This window comes from Natator depressus, chromosome 18, assembly GCF_965152275.1.
Source record: "Natator depressus isolate rNatDep1 chromosome 18, rNatDep2.hap1, whole genome shotgun sequence".
Classification (NCBI taxonomy): Eukaryota; Metazoa; Chordata; order Testudines; family Cheloniidae; genus Natator; species Natator depressus.
Window position 1 is genome coordinate 3,034,828 of NC_134251.1, and position 18,710 is coordinate 3,053,537.

The window sequence follows — 18,710 nt, forward strand, 5'->3', positions numbered from 1 at the left end:
ATGCAAAGCAATGGCCATTAGGGCTGTGTGCATTCTCCCTTGCAACACTGAAAGTTTGGACCAGAGACTATGGACTTAATACATCTTCCATTAAGGCCTATTGAGAGCATTTAGAAGGAACTATATAAGAGCAGCAGCCCTGACCTTGTTCCAGTTACTTTCTACTCAATCAGAATCCCCTCTGTATACTCTGAAGGAACAAGGCAGGTGGGTGAGGGCAGATCTGTACTGACAATTTACTCAAGGAAATACAATTATTAGGAAAGTAATCTTTCTCCTAGTACTGACGGCAAAGCCCACTTTTGAGAGATTAAATAGCAGCAACATCTCCTAAGGAGGTGCATCTGAGAACAAAGTTTGCACGACTACTCTCCCAAATGATCATATGGCAAAAAAATTCTGGAGAAAATATTATAGAAGCAGTTGTTTAAATAATGGAATAAATAGTGTAACTGTTGTCTAACAAAAATGATCAAGAAATAAGATAGCTGTAAGTATAAAATGGACTATTTGTTTAATGATAGGCAACTACACAAGGTTGAACGTATACCTCAACTGAATAGAAAGGCTGATGAATATTATTTAATAATACTATAAAGAACAGAGGAAATACACAATTCACAGAAATAAGAATAATTACTAGAACACAATTTTGGATAAGTACTTATGTGTTGTCTGTTGTATCTATCTAGCACAGGTTTTTCAAAGGTGATTCTTAGCATGGTATCTAAAATCTGTACTAGAATCTAAGTGTCTGTTGGGCTTTCCTAACAATTGCTACATGGACTGTGTACAATTATAAGGAATTTTTCTTCTACTTCTGTATTTTATTCTACGTACATCAGTAGCCAGGTGGTATAAAGACTCTTCAAAATTTCCTTTAGCAGCATAGAGGAGACCCAGGTTACGATGCAATTTAGACTGAATGCCATTACTGCAGTCAGAAGTTTTGAGGACAATCCATTGAGCTTGTGAGAGGTATTCCTCTGCCTGGGTAAGATGGCCAAGACCTGAAATTATATTTCAAGAAAAAAGAGGGCAAATGTCAGCAAATTTTTAGAAGCTTAGAGAATATAGCTCTTTGTTTCAGAGTAGCAACCGTGTTAGTCTGTATTCTCAAAAAGAAAAGGAGTACTTGTGGCACCTTAGAGACTAACAAATTTATTTGACCATAAGCTTTTGTGAGCTACAGCTCACTTCATCGGATGAAGCTCACGAAAGCTTACACTCAAATAAATTTGTTAGTCTCTAAGGTGCCACAAGTCCTCCTTTTCTTATAGCTCTTTGTGCCATTCAAACAGTTGGACTAGGATGCCGCGACCGCAGCACTTTAACGTTGCTAGTGAAGACATGCCCATAGGCATGAATGTCACCTAACTGTCTGAGTCTGAATGGGTCATTAAAAAAAACTGTCCGAGGCCAACCCCATATCAATGGAGTATGGAAAAGACAATCACCAGGACATTGACACCTACCAATCAGTGACAGAAAGGGAGATGGATTTCCCTACCTCTCAGCAGTGAAGCAAAGCAAAGACCCCAGTTCAAAAACAAAGGACTGGAAAGTGTAAGGTAGGAGATAAGAGCTGGCTGCTGCAAGGAGTTGGGGGGCTATCACCTGAGAACTGACCAAGGAGGTCAGACAGAGAGAGCGAGAAAGCCTGAATATGGAGTTTGCTACAACCTAGCTGGGCTCTCTGGGCTAAATAGAATGTACTTGAACTATGTTTTAACCAGTTTCAGAGTAGTAGCCGTGTTAGTCTGTATTCGCAAAAAGAAAAGGAGTACTTGTGGCACCTTAGAGACTAACAAATTTATTTGAGCATAAGCTTTCGTGAGCTACAGCTCACTCACGAAAGCTTATGCTCAAATAAATTTGTTAGTCTCTAAGGTGCCACAAGTACTCCTTTTCTTTTTATGTTTTAACCTTCATTTATCTGTGCTAACCTGGGGACTTCCTATGCTGTGTTCCAGCTGATAAATAAACCCAACTGTTTTGACAACACTGTTTGAGTATCACTGCAAATGCTGAGGTGCATTAATCCCTGACGAGCATACAAGTCTCTATCAGGAGTCTACCTCAGTTGGACTCGCTGAACAGAGCTCACGGTGTGAAGCAGGAGTGCTGAAGTCTCGGAGGTTCAGTATTAGGAGACAGTGAGGCCACATGGTCTACCCTGAAGGAAGAGTGAGACTGAAAGGGTTCCTCCAAGAGACTGTTCCAAAGCTTGGGGTATAGCATCAAACCTGTGGATCTGTGACATACCAACATTATGGTTTTAGATTTACCATTGATATTATTTGCTTCAGCAAAACTTACCAGTGCTAGCCTCAGCTAAAATGAGATAAGCAGGAACTAATTCCATAGAATCTGGGCCACAGGTATCAATGCTGAAACGCAGTGAATGTAAAGCTGCAGGAATTGCTTCTTCATGTTTTCCTTCAAACACAAACTTCTGGGCCACTTTGTGAGTAAGGTCAACTAAGTGTTTCTATAGGGGAAAAATTAACAATGGAATGGGAGTGAGCAAAGGATTAATGCTTATTTCTAGAATGAAAATATTGTATCAATGTATACAATTGGAAACACCATCTACCTTTACAACCAATTGCTACATAAACTGTTACAAATGGGAAACCCTGTTATGGGTTGAGTTAAAACCCATTGAGATTGACAGGTGTAAACTCACCCTTCAGTTAACATTACTGTAAGCATAACACCCCGCCTAAGACAAAAGGGGTGTGTGAACCTGCTCAGGAGCTTCTGGCTAAGCACTGTTTGGTGTGTGCACCTGTGTGAAAAGAAAGATCACACAGAAACTGAGAACAGACAAGAACAAAATTCGTGAAAATTGGTGGTGATCGGAGGAGGTCCAGGACTATTGGAAAAAGGCAAATATAGAGCCCATATTTTAAAAAGGGAAAAAAAGAGAACCCGGGGAACTACAGACCAGTCAGCCTTACTTCAGTCCCCAGCAAAATCATGGAGCAGGTCTTCAAGGAATCCGTTTTGAAGTACTTGGAGGAGAGGAAGGTGATCAGGAACAGTCAACATGAATTTACCAAGGGCAAGTCATGCCTGACCAACCTGATTGCCTTCTATGATGAGATAACTGGCTCTGTAGATATGGGGAAAGTGGTGGATGTGATATATCTTTACTTTAGCAAAGCTTCTGATACGGTCTCCCACAGTATTCTTGCCAGCAAGTTAAAAAAGTATGGTTTGGATGAATGGACTATAAGGTGGATAGAAAGCTGGCTAGATTGTTGGGCTCAACGGGTAGTGATCAACGGCTCTAAGTCTAGTTGGCAGCAGAGTGCCCCAGAGGTTGGTCCTGGGGCTGGTTTTGTTCAACATCTTTATTAATGATCTGGATGATGGGATTAATTGCACCCTCAGCAAGTTCGCAGATTACACTAAGGTGGGGGGAGAGGTATATACAATGGAGGGTAGGGATAGGGTCAAGAGTGATTTAGACAAATTGGAGGATTGGACCAAAAGAAATCTGAGGAGGTTCAACAACGACAAGTGCACAGTTCTGCTCGTAGGAAGGCAGAATCCCATGCACCGCTACAGGCTGGAGACCGACTGGCTAAGCAGCAGTTCTGCAGAAAAGGACCTGGGGATTACAGTGGACGAGAAGCTGGATATGACTCAGCAGTGTGCCCTTGTTGCCAGAAGGCCAATGGCATATTGGGCTGTATTAGTAGGAGCATTGCCAGCAGATCGAGGGAAGTGATTATTCCCCTCTATTTGGCACTGGTGAGGCCACATCTGGAGTATTGCGTCGTTTTGGTCCCCCCCACTACAGAAGGGATGTGGACAAATTGGAGAGAATCCAGCGGAGGGCAACAAAAATGATGGGGGGGCTGGGGCACATGACTTACAAGGAGAGGCTGAGGGAACTGGGGTTATTTAGTCTGCAGAAGAGAAGAGTGAGGGGGGATTTGATAGCAGCCTTCAACTACCTGAACAGGGGATTCCAAAGAGGATGGAGCTCAGCTGTTCTCAGTGGTGGCAGATGAGAAAACAAGGAGCAATGGTCTCAAGTTGCAGTGGGGGAGGTTTAGGTTGAATATTAGGAAACACTATTTCACTAGCAGGGTGGTGAAGCACTAGAATGGGTTACCTTGGGAGGTGGTAGAATCTCCATCCTTAGAAGTTTTTAAGGCCCGGCTTGACAAAGCCTTGGCTGGGATGATTTAGTTGGGGTTGGTCCTGCTTTGAGCAGGGGATTGGACTAGATGACCTTCTGAGGTCTCTTCCAACCCTAATCTTCTATGATTCTATGAAAGAAAAAGGGAGGAGCAAAAAAGCCAAGCATGAGACTGTAAACACATGGTGACCCTTGGAAAAGCTAAAGAGCACATTTTTGGATCTGGTGTTGGTTAAAGAGGTTTGGGGGCTGTAAGTTAAGAAACTACTCCTTTTGTTCTTTGTTCCTTCTGCTTTACATTCCTTGTAAATAAATAAGACTGCATGAAAGAAAATACGAGACTCCATCAATTTCTACTTCCAAATGGAACATCTCCAGGGCTCCAAACTTTTGACTAGCCACTCATGTCAAAAAGTGATTGTAATGTTAGTTGTAATCTAGAAGTGGGACTAGGGAAACCTGTGCTCAGGAAGGTCAGGCATTTAAAAAAAACCCACACAAATTATCCCTGGATTCAGGCTGTTCTTCTGAGATTTATTTCAGTGATGGAGCCTTCCTTGCAGACTGCTCAACTGACTTCGTATAGACCTTGTCTAAGCATCCGCTGGCAGGCAGTGGAGCTTTCCTGCACTGCTAAATCAGGCAAGTGCAGACCTCGCCTATGTGCCATCAAGGAGTTTCAACTTTTTCCCTAGGGGGGAAGTCAAGAGCAAGGGGAATATTTACTTGGCCTTCTGCTTCTCCTCACTGCCTGACTGTCATTTCTGAGGAAAGAGGGTAGGAAACTATACCATTCCTGAGAAAATATTTGTGTTTTAGTTTTGACAAAAGCCTCAAAGCCCATGAGGAAAATTAGAGAAATATAATTTAAAAGCTTTTAAACCCCATGCAATCCAAACCCTGGCTCAGAGTCAAATATCTGGTCTGCCTCCTCTTCCTAGGAAGCAGTTGAACCTCACTGTAGGCCTGTCAGAAAAGTAAGGGGTCAGAGAATGTGTCTGTCTGTGCTTTTTATAAAGCACCCAGCACAATTTTGATTGCTATAAAAGCAATAAATAAGAAATACTTTCAAAGTTGTTGCATAATGCGTATGTGAAGTCACTTTAGAAAAAAGGCTAGGACTAAGTTATGATGAGTATGCAAATTCATATGATCATTGCACCCAATAATATGAATTATATCTTGGCTGTACTGTAGATTTTATAAAAACTCTGGTTCAATTCATTCCACATATAATTGTGGATTGCTGGATGAGCTGAGGAAATGTGCAGAGAATCTTGATATTACTTCACTCACCTTGTCTTGCTTTTCCATGACATTTCAGTGCTTTGATGGAGTCTGCCCAAAGGGTATACATACAATGCACAACTTAGGGGTTAGTTTTTAATCACAAGCTAAACTTTAAAACTCACATTTTGACAATGTTCAGGAGTGCCTTTTTCCATCTCCAAAATATTCATAAGTTGAAAACCTCTTTTAAAAATATATATAAAGTCACTGACTTTGTAATAGTGACCCCTGCCATCAGGATTTCTAGGATGTACTATTGTAATGCAATTCGGCATTACCTTTCAAAACCACAGGCAGATAACAGCTACAGGTGAACATGATAGCACATGTTCCACAGATGAGGCTACCTTCGGTATACCATGTCAGTAAGTGCACTTCAAGTTATTACTTTAATCACAGAAAAGCTACATCATGTAGGTCTAGTTCACAATACCTGACAGAGTACCTGACTGTTCTGTGTCTCCCTATGGTAACACAGATCAGGAGAACTGGAATTGTTGACCATTCTGAGATACAGATGGGGATTTTCAGGTTCCCAAGTCCCATTAAAAATCAATAGGAGTTAGGCACTCAAGTCTTTTAAGAGGCTTTGAAAATATCAGCCATAATTTTGAAAAGGCAGTGGTTTTTCTATTGAGAGCCCACACTGTTTAGAACAACCCTCTCTGCATATTAGCAAGGGTTATGGTAATCGGCTATCCACCTAGATATTAGTGATTGGCGCATTAGCAATGTTCAGAATAATATCTTATTTTTGAGTCATTCTATCATCTTAATATTTTATGGATTTGAGGGAAAGGCGGGTGGAAGGCTTTTTTTTTTATCTAATTGGTCACTCTAGTAGTATGACATGATTAGGATGCGTTGTTCTACTTAATCAATGTTGTAATTTTTGTTATTAAATTTTGTTAAAGAACCCAAATGCCTCAGTTAGAACAACTAAAAATGGAAAAAACAAAAAAACAAAAACCCCCACCTAATTAAATGTCAGTCAGATGTTTTCCATACCTTAAACACATATACAGATAGGAGGAAAATTCTAATTATTTTCACAGCTCTCTCAAGTAATAGTCTCTTTTTCTTTTACATACCTGCCTGTGAAGAAGCTGTTCCATGCCATGTTTTCTTTCTTTTTCGGAATTGAAAAATGGAAAAGATGTACGTATTGGAATCAACAATTGGCATATTTTCTCATGGATGCTAACCCAGTCAGCTTTTTGATGATCTACATCACTGGTAAAATAAGAGGAAAATACTTTTTTTAAAGCTCTGTTTATCTTTATTGCATTTCTAGTTGTATATTCTGTCAATTCCTGCTGTAGTTTCTACTGAATTTTCCACCAGCAATGAATACTTACTCATAACAAATAGGTTTCAGAGTAGCAGCCGTGTTAGTCTGTATTCGCAAAAAGAAAAGGAGTACTTCTGGCACTTGAGAGACTAACAAATTTATTAGAGCATAAGCTTTTGTGAGCTACAGCTCACTTCATCAGATGCATTCAGTGGAAAATACAGTGGGAAGATCTATATACATAGAGAACATGAAACAATGCCACACGCTCTCAAAGAAACTGCGGAACCACCTGATCAACATCCTCTACAGCAAACAGGGAAAGATTAAGAGTGAGCTCTCAAAAAATGGATACTCTCATTAAAAACCAACCTTCCACACTAACTTCCTCATGGCTGGACTTTACAAAAACTAGACAAGCCATTTACAACACACACTTTGCTTCTCTACAAAAGAAAAAGGACGCTAAACTATCTAAACTACTACATGCCACAAGGGGCCACAACAGTGGTTCCCTTAACCCACCCAGCAATATTGTTAATCGATCCAGCTATACTCTCAGCCCAGCAGAAGAATCTGTCCTATCTCGGGGCCTCTCCTTCTGCCCCTCCACCCCCACAAACATGATACAGTTCTGTGGTGACCTAGAATCCTATTTTCGATGCCTCCGACTCAAAGAATATTTCCAACACACCTCTGAACAACATACCAACCCACAGAGACCTTCCTACCAACACTACAAAAACAAGGACTCTGGGTGGACTCCTCCCGAAGGTCGAAACAGCAGACTGGACTTCTACATAGAGCGCTTCCACCGACGTGCACGGGCTGAAATTGTGGAAAAGCAGCATCACTTGCCCCATAACCGCAGCCGTGCAGAACACAATGCCATCCACAGCCTCAGAAACAACTCTGACATCATCATCAAAAAGGCTGACAAAGGAGGTGCTGTCGTCATCATGAATAGGTCGGAATATGAACAAGAGGCTGCTCGGCAGCTCTCCAACACCACTTTCTACAAGCCATTACCTTCTGATCCCACTGAGGGTTACCAAAAGAAACTACAGCACTTGCTCAAGAAACTCCCTGAAAAAGCACAAGAACAAATCCACACAGATACACCCCTGGAACCCCGACCTGGGGTATTCTATCTGATACCCAAGAGCCATAAACCTGGAAATCCTGGATGCCCCATCCTCTCAGGCATTGGCACCCTGACAGCAGAACTGTCTGGCTATGCAGACTCCCTCCTCAGGCCCTATGCTACCAGCACTCCCAGCTATCTTCGAGACACCACTGACTTCCTGAGGAAACTACAATCCATCGGTGATCTTCCAGAAAACACCATCCTGGCCACTATGGATGTAGAAGCCCTCTACACCAACATTCCACACAAAGATGGACTACAAGCCGTCAGGAACAGCATCCCCGATAATGTCACGGCAAACTTGGTGGCTGAACTTTGTGACTTTGTCCTCACTCATAACTATGTCACATTTGGGGACAATGCATACTTTCAAATCAGCGGCACTGCTATGGGTCCCCGCATGACCCCACAGTATGCCAACATTTTTATGGCTGACCTAGAACAGCGCTTCCTCAGCTCTCGTCCCCTAATGCCCCTACTCTACTTGCGCTACATTGATGACATCTTCATCATCTGGACCCATGGAAAAGAAGCCCTTGAGGAATTCCACCATGATTTCAACAATTTCCATCACACCATCAACCTCAGCCTGGACCAGTCCACGCAAGAGATCCACTTCCTGGACACTATGGTGCTAATAAGTGATGGTCACATAAACACCACCCTATACCGGAAACCTACTGACCGCTATTCCTACCTACATGCCTCCAGCTTTCACCCAGACCACACTACACGTTCCATTGTCTACAGCCAAGCTCTATCATACAACAGCATTTGCTCCAACCCCTCAGACAGAGACAAACACCTACAAGATCTCTATCAAGCATTCTTACAATTACAATACCCACCTGCTGAAGTGAAGAAACAGACTGACAGAGCCAGAAGAGTACCCAGAAGTCACCTACTACAGGACAGGTCCAACAAAGAAAATAACAGAACGCCACTAGCCATCACCTTCAGCCCCCAACTAAAACCTCTCCAACGCATCATCAAGGATCTATAACCTATCCTGAAGGACGACCCATCACTCTCACAGATCTTGGGAGACAGGCCAGTCCTTGCTTACAGACAGCCCCCCAACCTGAAGCAAATACTCACCAGCAACCACATACCACACAACAGAACCACTAACCCAGGAACCTATCCTTGCAACAAAGCCCGTTGCCAACTGTGTCCACATATCTATTCAGGGGACACCATCACAGAGCCTAATCACACCAGCCACACTATCAGAGGCTCGTTCACCTGCACATCTATCAATGTGATATATGCCATCATGTGCCAGCAATACCCCTCTGCCATATACATTGGTCAAACTGGACAGTCTCTACGTAAAAGAATAAATGGACACAAATCAGACATCAAGAATTATAACATTCAAAAACCAGTTGGAGAACACTTCAATCTCTCTGGTCACTCAATTACAGACCTAAAAGTGGCAATACTTCGACAAAAAAACTTCAAAAACAGACTCTAACGAAAGACTGCTGAATTGGAATTAATTTGCAAGATGCGACTTTGTCTGTACAAAGTGCAAGCTGGTCTCCATACTGGAAGAGAAGGTTCAAGGTCTGGAGCAACAGGTATCGACCCTGCGTTGCATAAGAGAAACTGAAGATTTCCTGGACGGATGTCAGGATAGGCTTCTACGGGCTAAAGGTTCTGAAGATTCAGAGCAGGCTGCACATCAGGGAAAGAAGGATGGTGAAGAAATTTGGCATCATGTGACCTCCAGAAGAAAAAAAGGGAACGTCCATGTACCAACAGGGCAGATACAGGTAAGTAACCGTTTTCACGTTCTCTCCACAGTTACTAATGCGGAGAGTGGACCAGATGATACGTCTGAGGGAAGGGAGCAGAAAGAGACTCCACCGATTGGAAGGTATGGGATGCACTGTCCTAGGGTTGGGGGTTCCACGACCACCGCTCCCAGGAGAAGGAGGCAGGTGGTGGTGGTCGGAGACTCTCTCCTCAGGAGGACTGAGTCATCTATCTGCCGCCCCGACCGGGAAAACCGAGAAGTCTGCTGGTTGCCAGGAGCTAAGATTCGCGATGCGACGGAGAGACTGCCAAGACTCATCAAGCCCTCGGATCGCTACCCCTTCCTGCTTCTCCACACGGGCACCAATGATACTGCCAAGAATGACCTTGAATGGATCACTGCGGACTACATGGCTCTGGGAAGAAGGATAAAGGAGTTTGAGGTGCAAGTGGTGTTCTCGTCCATCCTCCCCGTGGAAGGAAAAGGCCTGGGTAGAGACCGTCGAATCGTGGAAGTCAACGAATGGCTATGCAGGTGGTGTCGGAGAGAAGGCTTTGGATTCTTTGGCCATGGGATGGTGTTCCAAGAAGGAGTGCTAGGCAGAGACGGGCTCCACCTAACGAAGAGAAGGAAGAGCATCTTCGCAAGCAGGCTGGCTAACCTAGTGAGGAGGGCTTTAAACTAGGTTCACCGGGGGAAGGAGACCAAAGCCCTGAAGTAAGTGGGGAAGTGGGATACCAGGAGGAGGCACGAGCAGGAGCACGTGAGAGGGGAGGGCTCCTGCCTCATACTGAGAAAGAGGGGCGATCAGCAGGTTACCTCAAGTGCCTATATACAAATGCACGAAGCCTGGGAAACAACCAGGGAGAACTGGAAGTCCTGGCACAGTCAAGGAATTATGATGTGATTGGAATAACAGAGACTTGGTGGGATAACTCACATGACTGGAGTACTGTCATGGATGGATATAAGCTGTTCAGGAAGGACAGGAAAGGCAGAAAAGGTGGGGGAGTTGCACTGTATGTAAGAGAGCAGTATGACTGCTCAGAGCTCAAGTATGAAACTGCAGAAAAACCTGAGAGTCTCTGGATTCAGTTTAGAACTGTGAGCAACAAGGGTGATGTCGTGGTGGGAGTCTACTATAGACCACTGGACCAGCGGGATGAGGTGGACGAGGCTTTCTTCCGGCAACTCACGGAAGTTACTAGATCGCAGGCCCTGGTTCTCATGGGAGACTTCAATCACCCTGATATCTGCTGGGAGAGCAATACAGCAGTGCACAGGCAATCCAGGAAGTTTTTGGAAAATGTAGGGGACAATTTCCTGGTGCAAGTGCTGGAGGAACCAACTAGGGGCAGAGCTCTTCTTGACTTGCTGCTCACAAACCGGGAAGAATTAGTATGGGAAGCAAAAGTGGATGGGAACCAGGGAGACAGTGACCATGAAATGGTCGAGTTCAGGATCCTAACACAAGGAAGAAAGGAGAGCAGCAGAATACAGACCCTGGACTTCAGAAAAGCAGACTTTGACTCCCTCAGGGAACTGATGGGGAAGATCCCCTGGGAGAATAACATGAGGGGGAAAGGAGTCCAGGAGAGCTGGCTGTATTTTAAAGAATCCTTATTGAGGTTAGAGGGACAAACCATCCCGATGTGCAGAAAGAATAGTAAATATGGCAGGCGACTGGCTTGGCTTAACAGTGAAATCCTTGCTGCTCTTAAACACAAAAAAGAAGCTTAAAAGAAGTGGAAGGTTGGACAAATGACCAGGGATGAGTATAAAAATATTGCTCGGGCTTGCAGGAGTGAAATCAGGAAGGGCAAATCACACCTGGAGTTGCAGCTACCAAGAGATGTTAAGAGTAACAAGAAGGGTTTCTTCAGATATGTTAGCAACAAGAAGAAAGTCAAGGAAAGTGTGGGACCCTTACTGAATGAGGGAGGCAACCTCGTGACAGAGGATGTGGAAAAAGCTAATGTACTCAATGCTTTTTTTGCCTCTGTCTTCACGAACAAGGTCAGCTCCGAGACTGCTGCACTGGGCAGCACAGCATGGGGAGGAGGTGACCAGCCCTCTGTGGAGAAAGAAGTGGTTCGGGACTATTTAGAAAAGCTGGACTTGCACAAGTCCATGGGGCCGGATGCGTTGCATCTGAGAGTGCTAAAGGAGTTGGCGGATGTGATTGCAGAGCCATTGGGCATTATCTTTGAAAACTCATGGCGATCGGGGGAGGTCCCAGATGACTGGAAAAAGGCTAATGTAGTGCCCATCTTTAAAAAAGGGAAGGAGGAGGACCCTGGGAACTACAGGCCAGTCAGCTGCACCTCAGTCCCTGGAAAAATCATGGAGCAAGTCCTCAAGGAATCAATTCTGAAGCACTTAGAGGAGAGGAAAGCGATCAGGAACAGTCAGCATGGATTCACCAAGGGCAAGTCATGCCTGACTAATCTAATTGCCTTCTATGACGAGATAACTGGCTCTGTGGATGAAGGGAAAGCAGTGGACGTGTTGTTCCTCGACTTTAGCAAAGCTTTTGACATGGTCTCCCACAGTATTCTTACCAGCAAGTTAAAGAAGTATGGGCTGGATGAATGGACTATAAGGTGGATAGAAAGCTGGCTAGCTTGTCGGGCTCAACGGGTAGTGATCAATGGCTCCATGTCTAATTGGCAGCCGGTATCAAGTGGAGTGCCCCAAGGGTCGGTTCTGGGGCCGGTTTTGTTCAATATCTTCATAAATGATCTGGAGGATGGTGTGGATTGCACCCTCAGCAAGTTTGTAGATGACACTAAACTGGGAGGAGTGGTAGATACACTGGAGGGTAGGGATAGGATACAGAGGGACCTAGACAAATTGGAGGATTGGGCCTAAAGAAATCTGATGAGGTTCAACAAGGACAAGTGCAGAGTCCTGCACTTAGGACGGAAGAATCCAATGCACCGCTACAGACTAGGGACCGAATGGCTAGGCAGCAGTTCTGCCGAAAAGGACCGAGGGGTTACAGTGGACGAGAAGCTGGATATGAGTCAACAGCATGCCCTTGTGGCCAAGAAGGCCAATGGCATTTTGGGATGTATAAGGAGGGGCATTGCCAGCAGATCGAGGGACGTGATCGTTCCCCTCTATTCGACATTGATGAGGCCTCATCTGGAGTACTGTGTCCAGTTTTGGGCCCCACACTACAAGAAGGATGTGGAAAAATTGGAAAGAGTCCAGCGGAGGGCAACAAAAATTATTAGGGGACTGGAACACATGACTTATGAGGAGAGACTGAGGGAACTGGGGATGTTTAGTCTTCGGAAGAGAAGAATGAGGGGGGATTTGAGAGCTGCTTTCAACTACCTGAAAGGGGGTTCCAAAGAGGATGGATCTAGACTGTTCTCAGTGGTAGCAGATGACAGAACAAGGAGTAATGGTCTCAAGTTGCAGTGGGGGAGATTTAGGTTGGATATTAGGAAAAAAATTTTCACTAGGAGGGTGGTGAAACACTGGAATGCGTTACCTAGGGAGGTGGTGGAATCTCCTTCCCTAGAAGTTTTTAAGGTAAGGCTTGACAAAGCCCTGGCTGGGATGATTTAGTCGGGGATCAGTCCTGCTTTGAGCAGGGGGTTGGACTAGATGACCTCCTGAGGTCCCTTCCAACCCTGATATTCTATGATTCTATGGATACAATTAACTTAGGCTTGAATAGAGACTGGGAGTGGATGGTTCATTACACAAAGTAAAACTATTTCCCCATGTTTATCCCCCTCCCTCCCCCCACTGTTCCTCAGACGTTCTTGTTAACTGCTGGAAATGGCCCACCTTGATTATCACTACAAAACGTTTTTTCCACCCCCCGCTCTCCTGCTGGTAATACTTCACCTTAAGTGATCTCTCTGGTTACAGTGTTTATGGTAACACCCATTGTTTCATGTTCTCTATGTATATAAATCTCCCCACTGTATTTTCCACTGAATGCATCGAATGAAGTGAGCTGTAGCTCACGAAAGCTTATGCTCTAATAAATTTGTTAGTCTCTAAGGTGCCACAAGTACTCCTTTTCTTTTTTCATAACAAATAGTCTGTAGCAGTGGCAGGATCTAGTTTCCCAGCAGGATTCCAAAATAGGAAGGCAGTGCTCTTCTGCCAAATCAACTTAACATAAGATGTTAGAACCCTCCATAGAAATCACTTACAAAACCTTTGTTAAGGTGGAGTTAAAGCTGCTGCTTGCAACAGGGCCTCATGATCTGTGTACACTTTTGTAACGTGGAACTTCAAAACCCCAATCTCAAATGTTGGAAAACTGGGAACTGCTAAGTTAAAGTCTCCCCGCATATCACCAAAGAAAAAAATTAGTTTGAGAGAACACCCTCCCCCACACACCCCAACTTAAGAAATGTAGGAAAAACACAGCTAAGGTGCTGATTCCCATGGCACAGTTTCTACTCTGCTTTCCATGTGAACACCCGGTAAAGTGAGCAGAAAATATTCACCACCAAACCTGCAAGCAATCCCCTCACTGCATTGTTAGCATCCTTAATAGTGATTATACAATTGGGAACAAGGAAAAGCAGCTCAACAGCTCTAGTGTGATCTCTGTCAATCAGCAGTGATTATTCCCATAATAGTATTACTATAGCGAACACGCTGATGGTTCTGTTGCACTGCATGAATAGGAGTCCCGATCTGGAGTTCTCGTGGATGCAGAGAGAATGTCATTTCTTGTTAGGAAAAGATATGGTACTGTGATGTTCCTAGTGCCTATCATCGTGGACTATAAGGTGGATAGAATGTTGGCTAGATTGTCGGGCTCAACGGGTAGTGATCAATGGCTCCATGTCTAGTTGGCAGCCGGTATCAAGTGGAGTGCCCCAAGGGTTGGTCCTGGGGCCAGTTTTGTTCAATATCTTCATAAATGATCTGGAGGATGGTGCGGATTGCACCCTCAGCAAGTTTGCAGATAACACTAAACTGGGAGGCGAGGTAGATACGCTGGAGGGTAGGGATAAGATACAGAGGGACCTAGACAAATTGAAGGATTGGGCCAAAAGAAATCTGATGAGGTTCAACAAGGACAAGTGCAGAGTCCTGCACTTAGGACGGAAGAACCCCATGCACCGCTACAGACTAGGGACCGAATGGCTAGGCAGCAGTTCTGCCGAAAAGGACAGAGGGGTTACAGTGGACGAGAAGCTGGATATGAGTTAAGAGTGTGCCCTTGTGGCCAAGAAGGCCAATGGCATTTTGGGATGTATATGTAGGGGCATTGCCAGCAGATCGAGGGACGTGATCGTTCCCCTCTATTCGACATTGGTGAGGCCTCATCTGGAGTACTGTGTCCAGTTTTGGGCCCCACACTACAAGAAGGATGTGGAAAAATTGGAAAGAGTCCAGCGGAGGGCAACAAAAATGATTAGGGGACTGGAACACATGACTTATGAGGAGAGACTGAGGGAACTGGGATTGTTTAGTCTGCGGAAGAGAAGAATGAGGGGGGATTTGATAGCTGCTTTCAACTACCTGAAAGGGGGTTCCAAAGAGGATGGATCTAGACTGTTCTCAGTGGTAGCTGATGACAGAACAAGGAGTAATGGTCTCAAGTTGCAGTGGGGGAGGTTTAGGTTGGATATTAGGAAAAAGTTTTTCACTAGGAGGGTGGTGAAACACTGGAATGCGTTACCTAGGGAGGTGGTGGAATCTTCTTCCTTAGATATTTTTAAGATCAGGCTTGACAAAGCCCTGGCTGGGATGATTTAGTTGGGGATTGGTCCTGCTTTGACCTCCTGAGGTCCCTTCCATCCCTGATATTCTATGATTCTGTGATCATCCCTACAGGTTTCAGAGGGGTAGTTGTGTTAGTCTGTAACAGCAAAAACAACGAGGAGTCCTTGTGGCACCTTAGAGACTAACACATTGATTTGGGCCTAAGCTTTCATGGGCTATAACCCACTTCATCAGATGCATGGAGTGGAAAATACAGTAGGCAGGTATAAATATACAGCACATGAAAAGAAATTTTCCCTCTGTTGATATTCAGCCCCTTCTTGTTAACTGTTGGAAATGGGCCACATCCACCCTAATTGAATCGGCCTCGTTAGCACTGACCCCCCACTTGGTAAGGCAACTCCCATCTTTTCATATGCTGTATATTCATGTTTTATGTATGTGTTTTTATCATCCCTACAGGGGCAGAGAAAGGTTATGTCGTGTATGAAGAAATGCAAGCTTGACAGAACTACCATTAAGTGGATACACAATTGGTCAAATAACTGAAAACAAAGAGTAACTATTAATGAAATCAAGTCAGATTGGAGGGAAGCCTCAAGTGGGGTTTCACAGGGATCTGTTCTGTGTTCAGTGTTGTTTAACATTTTTATTAATGACCTGGATGTAGGTATACAGAGCACACTGATCAAGTGTGAAAAGCGAGAGGGGGTTGCCAATACTTTGGAGGATAGAGCTAAAATTCAGAGGGATCTTGACAAATTGGAGAACTGAGCAATAGACTATAAAATGAAATTCAACAAAGACAAATGTAAGGTGCTACACTTAGGGAAGAAAAACCAAATGGACACATATAGAATGGGAGAAAACTAGCTCAGCAGCACCACTGGTGAGAAAGATCTGTGAGTTGTGGTGCATCACAACCACAACATAAGTCAGCATTGCAATGCTATTGCAAAAAAAGCAAATGCAATTGTAGGTTGCATTAACAGAGGCATAGCATGCAAGTAATGGGAGGTGATAGTACCGCTCTACTCAGCGCTGGTTAGGCCTCAGCTGGAGTTCTATGTCCAGTTTTGATCACCAAATGTATAGAAATGATGTAGAGAAACTGGAAAGGATCCAGAGGCAAGTGACAAAGATGATCAAATGGATGGAATGCAAAACATACAAGCAAAGGCTAAAGGAACTGGGTATGTTTAGTTTGAAAAAGAGGAGATGGGGGGGGGGAGAGAATATATTATAGCAATCTTCATAAACTTGAAAGGCTGCCACAAAAGGAGATGTAGAAAAATTTTTCTCTTTTGCCTCAGAAGGCAAGATAAGAGGCAATGGGTTCAAACTCCAGCAGAGCACGTTTTGATTAAATCTCAGAAAAATCTTCCTAACTGTAAGAACAGCAGGACAATGGAACAGACTCCTCGGAAGATTGTGGAAGCTCCTTCACTGGAGGCTTTCAAAAGGAGGCTGAATAGCCGTCTGTCTTGGATGGTTTAGACACAACAAATCCAGCATATTGGCAGGAGGTTAGATTACATGACTCTTGCAGTTCCTTCTAACCTTATTATTCTATAATTCTTAACTGGGCATGTCCTGATTTTTAACAGTAATGCTCTTTTTGGGAGTATGTGGGGAAAGCTTAACTGTTTTCTAATGTTTGAGTTTGGGGCTTTAAAATCCCACGTCCAGAAAGGTATTGGGAGCAGAAGACCCTGTTATGCAGCAGCAACCTTAACTCCACTTCAGCAAAAAAAAATGAGTAAGTGAATTCTAGATCGAGTCTTTGGGCTGGAATTAGAAATAAAGAGACTTGTCACGGACTGCCCATTACCTCCTTTGATTTATTGTTAGGAAACACCTCTCTCATTAGGGAAAAAGACGTGTTATTGGTTTGCCTCTGGAAGTAGTTGGAACCTGTGGAAGAATATAGAGAAAGAATGCTGTGCAGCAGACTAACCATGCTATATATGGCCGGGTGAGATATTATCATTCCTTGTTCATAACTATGATTTATTGACTAATTTGTACCTCCTTCCCCACTTTCAAACCCACACTTCACCATGGCATATTGATAACATGGGGCAGAAGAAGGAAGCCATTAGAAGGAAATGAAATTGAATGAAATTTTTATTTCATTTGTAGAATCAAATGAAATAAAAATCTTAAATGAATCCACATGTTCCATAGAATCTCTATGGATAGTAATTCCATGCTCTAATAAGAATGTAACAGTAGGGATCTATTATCGACCACCTGCCCAGGACAGTGATAGTGACAATGAAATGCTAAGGGAGATTAGAGAGTCTATCAAAATAAAAAACTCAATAACAGTGGGGGATTTCAATTATCCCCATATTGCCTGGGTACATGTCACCTCAGGACGAAATGCAGAGACAAAATTTCTCGATACTTTAAATGACTGCTTCTTGGAGCAGCTGGTACAGGAACCCACAAGGGGAGAGGCAACTCTCGATCTAGTCCAGAGTGGAGCGCAGGATCTGGTCCAAGAGGTAACTATAACAGGACTGCTTGGAAATAGTGACCATAATATAATAACATTTAACATTCCTGTGGTGGGAAGAACACCTCAACAGCCCAACACTGTGGCATTTAATTTCAGAAAGGGGAACTATGCAAAAACGACGAGGTTAGTTAAACAGAAATTAAAAGGTACAGTGACTAGAGTGAAATCCCTGCAAGCTGCATGGACACTTTTCAAAGACACCATAATAGAGGCTCAACTTAAATGTACATCCCAAATTAAAAAACACAGTAAAAGAACTAAAAAAGAGCCACTGTGGCTTAACAACCAGGTAAAAGAAGCAGTGAGAGATAAAAAGGCATCTTTTAAAAAGTGGAAGTAAAATCCTAGTGAAGTAAATAGAAAGGAGCATAAACACTGCCAAATTAAAGGTAAAAATGTAATAAGAAAAGCCAAAAAGGAGTTTGAAGAACAGCTAGCCAAAAACTCAAAAGGTAATAACAAAATGTTTTTAAGTACATCAGAAGCAGGAAGCCTGATAAACAACCAGTGGGGCCAATTGAGATAGAAAAGGAGCACCTAAAGACGATAAAGTCATTGTGGTGAAACTAAATGAATTCTTTGCTTCAGTCTTCATGGCTGAGGACGTTAGGGAGATTCCCAAACCTGAGCCATCTTCTGTAGGTGTCAAATCTGAGGAATTGTCACAGATTGAAGTGACACTAGAGGAGGTTTTGGAATTAATTGAGAAACTTAACAGTAACAAGTCACCGGGACCAGATGGCATTCACCCAAAAGGTGGTGGAATCTCCTTCCTTAGAAGTTTTTAAGGTCAGGCTTGACAAAGCCCTGGCTGGGATGATTTAGTTGGGG

At 43.7% G+C, this 18,710-nt stretch overlaps 1 protein-coding gene across 1 annotated transcript in view; it reads right to left on the reverse strand.

The window, feature by feature from the left end:
• Window positions 1–18,710, reverse strand: part of ZMYND12 (zinc finger MYND-type containing 12) — a 64,979-nt gene that overhangs the window by 38,933 nt on the left and 7,336 nt on the right. The window contains exons 2-4 of the mRNA XM_074975354.1: window positions 6,538–6,679; window positions 2,320–2,491; window positions 841–1,010 (exon numbers count right to left, since the gene is read on the reverse strand). Of these exons, the coding sequence (XP_074831455.1) occupies window positions 841–1,010; window positions 2,320–2,491; window positions 6,538–6,679 (484 nt within the window). The remainder of the gene's footprint in view (window positions 1–840; window positions 1,011–2,319; window positions 2,492–6,537; window positions 6,680–18,710) is intronic.